This window comes from Grampus griseus, assembly GCF_964374135.1.
Source record: "Grampus griseus genome assembly, chromosome: Y".
Taxonomy (NCBI): domain Eukaryota; kingdom Metazoa; phylum Chordata; class Mammalia; order Artiodactyla; family Delphinidae; genus Grampus; species Grampus griseus.
Window position 1 is genome coordinate 14,774,807 of NC_139016.1, and position 10,278 is coordinate 14,785,084.

Here is a 10,278-nt window from a genome sequence, read left to right on the forward strand (position 1 = left end):
TCAAATCTCTGACAGTAGCTTTTTTAGGGATATAGGCAGCAACCAGGCTTACCTCTTTTGAAGAGTCTTCTCCTCTCAAGATCTTTATCTCCTGGTCAATGCTCTCAATCTCTTCTAGGCTGATACCAATCCACCTTCGAAGGTGAAGGAGGTAATATTCACGAACACACTCATCATCTGCTTGACCACTTTCCACAGCAGATTTCAGTGCAGACAACCTATGCTCCACCTCCTTCTTCTGCTTGTATCTGTTCCACAGAAACACATTAGCCATGAACTTAAAAATAAAGAGGTGTTCCTTCAAAAGAAGGCCACAATACAATTTTACCTTTACAAATGACCAGGTACACCGATTTCCATTTAGGCAAAAATACAGATTCTATATCTCAGAATTTGCCACCAAGGCAGTTCTCTTAAGACTACAAGGCAATGAAGCGATCAGCAGAAGCTGAGAAATACATTCTGAAACCAGAAAAAGATCGAAGTAACCTGATCTGAGCAACTCTTCCCATCATATTTTGAGATGGGAGTGCCTTAGCAACTTTATGACATCAACCTTTACTAGGTTGGGTGCTTAGTATATACAATGTCCATTTGGGAATTACAGATTCAAATAGTCATAGAATCTTAGGGGTCATTTACCTGCCATTGATGCTGGAATTCCTTGTGAAACAGCCTAAAAAATGGTCATCTCTTCTTTTCTTATGGGCAAAACATTTCCAGCTCCTCTAACTCATCCTAGTATAATTTGAAGACTCATATCCACCCCACCTGCCTTTTTCAAGATGCCTTCTAGTACGTCATCTGTCACTCAAGGGACGACTATTTACTGAGTACCTATTGTGTGACAGGTACTGTTCTCAGTGCTTGAGCCACAACAGTGCATACAAGAAAGTCCTTGTTCTCTTAAAGCTTTCATTCTAGTGTGAGAAGACAGAGAAAAAGAAATAGATGAGTCAGGTGGTGGTGAAGTGCTCTGAAGAAGGAAAAAAAGCAAGGTAAAGTGGATAGAGTAATGGTGCAAAAGTAGGGGTGAGAGACTTCTTTGAAGAGATGACATTTGAGGAAAGACTTCAAGGAAATAAGGATGGAAGCCATGCCAGTATGTGAAACAGTGTTCTAAGGGGGAAAAGCAAATATGAAGCGCCTGGGGTGGGAGAGTGCTGGCCTGACATGTTTGAGAAATAGCAAGGAGGTCAGTGTGGCTGGCATGGCGTGAAGAATAATAGGAAGTGAGGTCAGAGAGATAGCCAGGACCATAATTTGTAGAACCTGTAGGCCAAGACATGAAATATCAAATGTCATGATATTTTGAGAAGAGAAAGCCACTGGAAGCTTTAAAGTAGAATACATGAAATGAACTTTTTTTTTAATGGACTACTCTGTTGTGTGTAGACTGTGGGCAATGGGGGGAGGCAAGTGTGGAGCACGAAAATCTGTAAGAGGATATTGCCACAATCCAGGTGAGAGACAGTGACGTGAAATAGGGAGGTGGTGAGATGTGGACGCAATTAAAATATAACAGTATTTGCTGATTTATTGGATGTAAGGTCTTGAGGCAAAGACAGGAGTCAAGAGAAAACTCCACGACTTCCAAGAGAAGTATCTTGAAATATCTATGTCTGGAACCCCACACTTAGACCTCCAGAATCAGACACTCCTCTGTGCGTGTTCACCCAAATCTAGAGTTCTTAACTTGAGGTCCACGGACAGAGTTTGGAGGGAGGGATGTTCTTGAACTCCCCGAAATTTTGTATAGAATTCTACGTGTATGCTGCTTCTTCTTTTTTTTTTTTTCTCCCTGGGGAGAGGTTAAGGAGGTCCACGACCCACAAAAAGTCAAGAACCTCCCCTCTGGAAACATTCTTTATTATAAAAACTTTTAGGCTCTTCTGCTCCTTTTAATCAATAAGTGGGCATTTTATGTAATGTTACAAATAACTGTCACAGCATCATCATAGGTGGCCTTCTGAGTCAAACACTACACAGGTCAGTTCCTACTTCATGAATTCTATTACAGATATCACTTGAGAACATTTAACTCTGGTGCCACTCCTACCCCCATCCTCTTTCCTGGATGTACCTAAGTCAGGAAAAAAAATACACACACACACACACACACACACACACACACACACACACACACACACACACACACATCAGGGCCTTAGAATGTATGTAATCCAGGGTATATTCTTGGTTAGTCTACTGGGCCTGTGAATAAGGTTCCTGTGCTTCCTTTCCTATCCTCTGCATGCATGTGGTCTAGTCACATTCTCTGGTCTTCCCTTCTTCTCTACTTCCTTTGCTTCTATGACTTTGCTCCTAGTCATCTTTGGGACTTCTAAGTTCCTGAACTCCTATTCTTTGGGGCCAGTGTTTTTTAAACCTTTCTGTCTTAGCAGAAGAACGCTTTCTTCTTATAAGAGCTTATTTGGACCTCCAAAAAGTAATAAAAGATAAAATCCACCTTGGTTAAATCAGAGGAGGGCTCCCAACATGCCCCCTACCCATGCACTGTGGTGGAATCTTAGGGCTCGAAGGAACAGATTGTAAACCACTGTCCTAGGCCTTTGTCACTGTTCTAGATTTCCTATGGTGAGCCGCTGCATGCAAACTCTCCCTATCACCCTAGAATTCCCCACTGCCTGACACCCTTCTGACTCTGGGCAACTTTCATCATTCATTCCCCTTTTCTGTTCCCAAGGTGCTGAAGAGAGGTAACGAATTACAAATTTGTGTCAAATGAGTCAACTACAAATTCATATGATCAAACCTCAGTGGAACGGTCACTCTTGTTCAGCTATCTTTTTGCTCATTTTTTTGTGGATTCCATGCCACCATCACGCTCACCAGATGGCCAGCCAATGTACAAATTCAATTTCCCTTTTTAACTTAAAATCTCTATAGCTTCACCTTTCCTCCTCTCCTCTTGCCTTTAAGCAGCTAATGTCTTTACCATTTCACTTTGGCTATCAATCCTGTCCCCACCCACATTCTTCCAAGCCTCACTCAATCATCCTCCCTGTCATTAGCAGTTACAATTTTTTACTCTACTGGTGCCTTTCCCCTATCCTAGAAACACCTTCCCTCAATCCATGTTCTGCCTTTTCAAATGACCACTTTTCTCTCTTTTCTAAACAGCACTAGAACTGGGAATTTGAAGACCTGAGTCTAAAGCCTGCGGGGCTTCCCTGGTGGCGCAGTGGTTGAGAGTCCGCCTGCTGATGCAGGGGACATGGGTTCGTGCCCCAGTCTGGGAAGATCCCACATGCCGCGGAGTGGCTGGGCCCGTGAGCCATGGCCGCTGAGCCTGCGCGTCTGGAGCCTGTGCTCCGCAACGGGAGAGGCCACAACAGTGAGAGGCCCGCGTACCATAAAAAAACAAAAACAAAAATAAAGCCTGGTCACTTACCAGCCATGTAACTTTGGACAAGTCAGTACTCAGAGCCCATTTCCTTATTTCTAAAATGGGATAATATCTGCTTCATGGGGCTGTTAAGAGGGTCAAATGAACAATATTCATGAAAGTGCTTTGTAAGCAGCAATATATTGTTATCTGATGGGAAAAACTGACGTTAAGGGAGGCCAGATGATACCCATCTACTAGGTGGCAGAAATTGGACTGGTAACCCCAGGCCTGACTCCAAAGCCCAGGTTTTTTCTGCTATACTCTATTGTTTCCATCTTTCTGATGACTACTCTGTCCTTCCCAAAGATACCTCAAATACCTACTATGATCCAACTACCGGTTGGGTACCAAGGATATAATGATATAATTAGGATACTAAGGATAAAATTAGTCAAGGTCTCTGACCTTTAGAACTTCCAAGTCTAGAAAATAACAGATTGTTATGGCCTGGTAAGTAACATAAACTAAGTGCTACAGTATTTGGGAGGGGAGACAGGTAGAGAGAAGCTTCAAAGAGGATATGACATTTGTCCTCTCTCTTCCCCATGCTTCTGTAAGTACTTTTACCTGTACCTTGTTGAGTCTCTTACCTCTGCTCTTTCTTTCCTCTTCCTTCTCCCTTAATTTGCCCCAAGGTTTTATCCTTGACTTTTTTCTCTCTCTACATGTTTTTTCTTGGCAAACTATACACACCCAGTGACACTCCTGAATTTTTAGCACTAGTAGCAAAACAGTCTGATAAGTTTTAGTTACACGTTTCCATCTGTCTATGGACATGGCTGTCCAGTTGTCACTTCAGGACCTAAATTCAGTAAACCTAAAACTAAACTCATTACTTACCCAGCTTCTACTTCTCCAGTTCTGTTGAAAGAATGTAGGTACAGTTAATCAAGACTTATGCCTCAAAGATGGGAATTAGAGAAGATACGTGAAGAAACAGGTTTTGAGGGAGAGAGAGAACATACCATTCAGGTGTTTTATGTAGGATGGCCTCAGTGTGTAAAGTCATGAGGTGGGGGATAGAGGACTTACAGAAATTAAACAAGGATTTGAACAATTTGTTTTCTAATCATATAAATGCTTCTTGCAAAAGTAATATCTCTAGGTCTATCCACCTAATTACAAATAGCTCAATTTCGTTTCTTTTTATGGCTGAGTAATATTCCATTGTATATATGTGCCACATCTTCTTTACCCATCTGTCATACAGAGTGAAGTAAGTCAGAAAGAGAAAGACAAATACCGTATGTTAACAGATATATATGGAATTTAAGGAAAAAAATGTCATGAAGAACCTAGGGGTAAGGCAGGAATAAAGACACAGACCTACTAGAGAATGGACTTGAGGACACAGGGAGGGGGAAGGGTGAGCTGTGACAAAGTAAGAGAGTGGCATGGACACATATACACTACTAAACATAAAATAGATAGCTAGTGGGAAGCAGCCGCATAGCACAGGGAGATCAGCTCAGTGCTTTGTGACCCCCTAGAGGGGTGGGATAGGGAGGGTGGGAGGGAGGAAGATGCAAGAGGGAAGAGATATGGGAACATATGTATAACTGATTCACTTTGTTATAAAGTAGAAACTAACACACCATTGTAAAGCAATTATACTCTAATAAAGATGTAAGAAAAAAATAACATCTGATAGATGTAACTTCATTTTTATCACTTCTTCCCAGTTGACGTACTATTATAACACGTTAACTTGTCTTTCTGCTCTTCTCTTCCCTTTCAATGTTCCATACACATCACTTCCTTATAGTCCTCCAACCATACTACTCTTAGCTTCTGCCAAATCAGACTATTCTCCATTTCCTGTACATACCTCCAACTACCCTGCCTTGGGCTTTTGCTCATGTTGTTCCCCCCTGCTTGTCAAGAATAAATATATTTTGAGCACCTTCTATATACCAAGCCCTGTGCTAGACATACCACAGAGAACAGGAGAGAAATGGCTACTGCTCTCGTGGAGTATACATTCCAGTAGGGGAGAAAGACAAAGCCCAGAAAGACAGATAAATAAAGAGCATTCCATGCAAAGAGAACAACATGTACAAAGACTCTGTAGAAGGAAAGAACTGGATCTGTTCAGAACTGAAAGAAGGCTATTACGGCAGCAGTCTAGTGAACAAGAGGAGTATGATATATGACGAGATTGGAGAGAGGCAGGTGCCAGATCATCCAGGTCTTTTTGGATATTTCAAGTGTGAGATGCTGGTGGCCTAGATGAAGGTATGATAGTGGAGAAAGAGAAACAGAAGGACATAAAGTACGTTTTGTAGCTAGAACTTGCAGGCCTTGTTGATGGACTGGATGTGGCAATTCAGAAGGGAGGAACTGAAGCTAACTCCCACGTTTCTGGCTTAAAACCTGGGTGAGTGGTGGTCTGTTTATTGAGATGGTAAAGACATGAGTGTGGGGGCACATTTGGGGATTAAAAAGCCAGCAGTTCAATTTAGGGCATGTTAAGTTTAAGATGTCTGTGAAACATCCACATATGGTATGGTGTTCAAAGTCAGGAGAGGTCTGGGTTAGTGATATAAATATGGGAGCCATTAGCGAAAAGATAGTGTTGGTATCTCATCTGTCAGGCATTAAAAAAAAAATTCACAGATCAAGCTTTCTAACCAAAGAAATGCAAACCAAAACAATGTGGTATCTTTCCTGCTTGCCCATCTGGGTTTTCTAAGTGTTGCCATTCAATACTGTTGCAGTGGGACATACTTTGAAACTTTGTTATTGTGGAAAGCAATATAATTACCATCAAGAGCCAAAATATTCAAACCTTTTGATTTAGCCACTGGTCCTTCTAGAAATCTGTCCTACAGGAACAGTGACAGATGCAGTTATGTTTCCTCATAACAACAAATCAACAAATCAACCCATAAACAGGCTAAGCATGACAATAAAAGATTAGTTTAAATAATTATGATATGACTGTTAAGCTGGAATACTATTTAACTATTAAATACCACAGCGTCAAAAGACATTGGGAAACCAAAACAGGATGTTAGGTTTAAAAAAAAAAAGGATTAAAAAATCTATATTTATGGTATTCTTCCAAATTTATTAACTAAAATAACTATATATCTGGAAGGAAATACATCAGATAGTTAACAAAGATCATCTCTGAGTGCTAGGATGAAGATTTATTTTTAATTTAAAAAAATGTTCTGTTTTCCAAATTTCTACAATGAGTATTATTACTTTTACATTCAGGCTAACCTATAATTTGCATTTTTAACCATCCTTCTAGTCTCACCTCAAATGCAACTACATTCGGAAACCTTTCCCTTAACCCTCCAACCAGATGCGATCACTCCCTGGTCTTTGTCCACAACACCATTTGTATCTCTCTAGTGCATTTACAGTCTTTTTTTGGGTTATATTACGATTATTTGGATACCAAACTCACTGTTTAAACTACTGTTATATGCCAATGGGCTTCCTACCTTCTTACAAAGGACATGATACTGAATTCCACTTCATATCAGTCTATCCCATTTCCTCAAAAATCATTCTCTGTCACTCACTAGCTCTTAACCACACTTTATTATTCTTTAAAGCCCTTACCACCTAAAATCACATTTTTATTTACTAGCTTACTGTCTGTCTCCTCCACCAAAACAAGAGCTCCATGAGGTCATGGATTTTGTCTGGGTCTCCATTACTTAGCACACAGTAAAGGCTCAATAAATATGTTAACTGAATCAATCAATTTTCAGGTCTCTAGACCAGGCCTCTCCTCTGAGCTTCATGCTACAGATACCTTGACTTGGATGTCTCCTAGGCACCTTAAATGCAACATGTCTCAATATACAATTCATACTCTCCCCTATCTGTTCTTCCTCTTCTATTCCCCCATCTCAATGAGTTCCACAGCCACCCACCTACATCAGAAACATGGATATCTTCCTTGCTGCTTCCTTCTACCCTACCTGTCACAACCAATTGATCATTTTCTGCAGATTCAACCCTATAAATATATCTCCTCCATCCCTTCTGCCATTGCAGTAGTAAGGTCTCATCACCTCTGTGACGTAACTGAATCTAATCTTCTTCCTCAGAATGCTTCCTAACTGCTGCCAGAGTATGCCAGTTAAAATGCAAATATGACCTTGCTACCCTTTAAGACAAAAAAAAAAAACCCACCTCCGGTGGATCCCTAGTCACAAACAAATCTCAAGCTCTTTAGCATAGCCTAATAATAGGTAAGATTTATAGAATATTTACTATGTAACACATACTATGCTAGCTGTTTTATGTGGCTTATTTTATTAATGCCTCTTAACCCTATGAGATAGGTACCACTGTTACTTAGACTTCACATATGAGGAAACCTGAGGCTCAGACAGGTTACATAAGTTACCCAAAGTTCAATGTCTTATAAGTAAAGCTGGTCTCAAACCCAGGTCTCTCATTCCACAACCGGTACTCAGTTACAAAGATACAACAATAGCTGACTTCTGAGCGCTTACTGTATCGGACAATGTAGTAAGAGCTTTTTCTCTTCTATTTTATAGGACCTATTATTATCCAATTTGACATCTGGGGAAATTAAGGCACTGAGGGATTAAGCAACCTACCCAAAATCAGAATGATTAAATTTTGGAGCTGGGATTCAAACCCCCTTCCCAAGTTCTCAGGAACAAGGTCATTCTTTCACCTTCCTCGCACTCCAAGCTCTCCTTGGTGTGAACCCTACAAATTCTTCAGCACCATTCTTTCCCCTTCTTCACCACCCACTTTGTGTCCTAGCAACACCTAATTGCTTACAGTTGTTCCCCACCCCAGCACTGTGGTCTTTAATGTCCCTGTAGCTTTACTAATGCTATTATCTCTGCTGGCTAAAGTCCTCCTTTCTTCTTCCTCTAGATGATACTCCTATGCATCCTTAAACAACTCATCACAGGAGTCACCTCGTCCAGGGAGCCTTCTCCTCTCTCCTGCTCCCTCTTTGGTTAGGTGCCCCTCCTGTCTGCTCTCCCAATAAGTTGTGCATTTCCCTATCACATCATTTTATAATTTATACTGTTTCTATGCCTCTTTTCCTCACCACACTGCATGCTCCTCCAAGGCAGAGACCACCCATATTCATACAAACGCCCATACTTAGGTTGAATCCCCAGTGCCTAGCATAGCTCCTAAACACAGTGAGCACTCTTTTTAAAAAAGTAAACTAAGAGAGTAAGCAAGGTGTTCAAGGTCACATAATAAAGTATGCCAGTACTAATATTAGTTCAGGATGTTACACACTTCATCCAGTATTGTTAGAACAGAGCTTCTCAATCAATTGACCATAAATGGACTATAGGTACAAGATATTTGTGCCCTTCAGAGATACCTCACTGTACCATGTGAGTATTGCTGTGCTGTGATGTGGGAGAGACTGGGAGACACTCTGCTAAACTACATTGCTGTTGTTGGCAACCATAAGGTGCTAGGGATCTGACAGTTAGGTATGATCATTTCAACCAAGGCAGTGGTTTCTTGAGAAACTCAGGAGTTTGCTCTCACCAGGGCCTATGCTAAATAAGAATCCAAAGAGTGACACACACCATTGTTTCCCACCCCACCCCCAGGAAAAAAAAACAAACATGCACCCCTCCCCACCAACAGCACTGCCATTGGGCAGTCCTCAAATGACCCACCTCTCTATTTTAGCCTGTCTCTGAGATGCCATAGCAACGAGGCTAGGATAGGCCATGGAGGAATTAGCAGTGTTATTTTCAGTGGAGTTGGTCTTGGTTTTGGGCAGCTCAAACTCTGCCACATGATAGTATTGGCACTGAGTTAAGTAGTTTAAAAAGCGTTCTCGAGCCCACTGCAAATTATCTAGACGCTTGCTGGGGTTGACTTGTTTCATGGCGAATGTTCCTTGAAATGCTGGCACCATCAGGTACTTCAGATCGCTGGAGACAATCTCTTCCAAATCTTCATTTCGGCTGGAAAGAGCAAAGAGAAGGCTGTGAAGTCTGGCTGGGCATTAAAACTGTGGCCCTGTCTTCCTGGGGGAGGGAAGGGCTGGGGTGTGGGTGTGGGTGGGACAAAGGGAGGAGGCACCGGGAACAGCTGCCAGTTTTCTTCACTGACAGTGGCTGTGCGCTCACACCCAATGCCTATGCAAATAGCCAACACTAGGGAGCAGAGTCGTGTGATACTTTTCTCGGAAGAGAGGTGGAGAATGTAAACAATGTACACAAGGTCGCAGTGGGAGGTAGGAAAGAAAGGCTCCGGGTTTTAAAGGTCTCCTGCACCCATGATCAATGGTTCCGCCCTTGGTAACTATTATTACCTACGTTCTCAGTCATACTACCCTCTCCCCATACCTGAACAAGTCGAGCTCCGATAACATTTCGGCAGCCTTCTTCAGGAGGTCCAATCCCTTGAGCACCTTATCTTGGATGATGCGGGAGCCGGTGGGTTCAGTCGCGACTTCCACTTCGTCCAGAAGCTGCTTGCTGGTTTCGAACAGCTCGGGGAGCCGCGGCGGCAGTAACTCGTCTTCGGCCGTTGCCATCTTGGGGCAGGGAAGAACACCGAAGAGCTCACTTCCGGCCCTGGGACAAATGGGCGGGGCTGCCAGCAACGAAACCGGACGTGGCGCAACATTGGTCCAGTGGCTCCATTGTTACCTAAGCGTCAGACGACTACTAGAAGAGGCTGTTAGATAAACCTAGCAACTGTTTCTGTAGACTCATTTTACCAGGCTATTACCAGTATTAGGCATCTGTTACAGACACACAACGCGCGAACAAACAAGCAAACCCTAGGTGCTGCTTTTCGCGTGTCTACTCGTCGCCGATCCGGGTCTGGGCAGTGCCGTACGCTCTGAGGCGCGGGTGTGATGAGGCTGCTGTTTC

At 42.4% G+C, this 10,278-nt stretch overlaps 1 protein-coding gene across 2 annotated transcripts in view; it reads right to left on the reverse strand.

Annotated features, from left to right (window-relative positions):
- Positions 1 to 9,959, reverse strand: part of LOC309817734 (immunoglobulin-binding protein 1-like) — a 35,857-nt gene extending 25,898 nt beyond the window's left edge. Inside the window, exons 1-3 of one of the 2 annotated variants that reach the window (XM_082647006.1) lie at positions 9,745 to 9,959; positions 9,067 to 9,360; positions 53 to 248 (exon numbers count right to left, since the gene is read on the reverse strand). In XM_082647006.1, coding sequence (XP_082503132.1) covers positions 53 to 248; positions 9,067 to 9,360; positions 9,745 to 9,935 — 681 coding nt within the window. In that variant the 5' untranslated portion in view covers positions 9,936 to 9,959. The remainder of the gene's footprint in view (positions 1 to 52; positions 249 to 9,066; positions 9,361 to 9,744) is intronic. The other variant, XM_082647007.1, reaches the window with a different exon arrangement.
- Between the last annotated feature and the right edge of the window lie 319 nt (positions 9,960 to 10,278).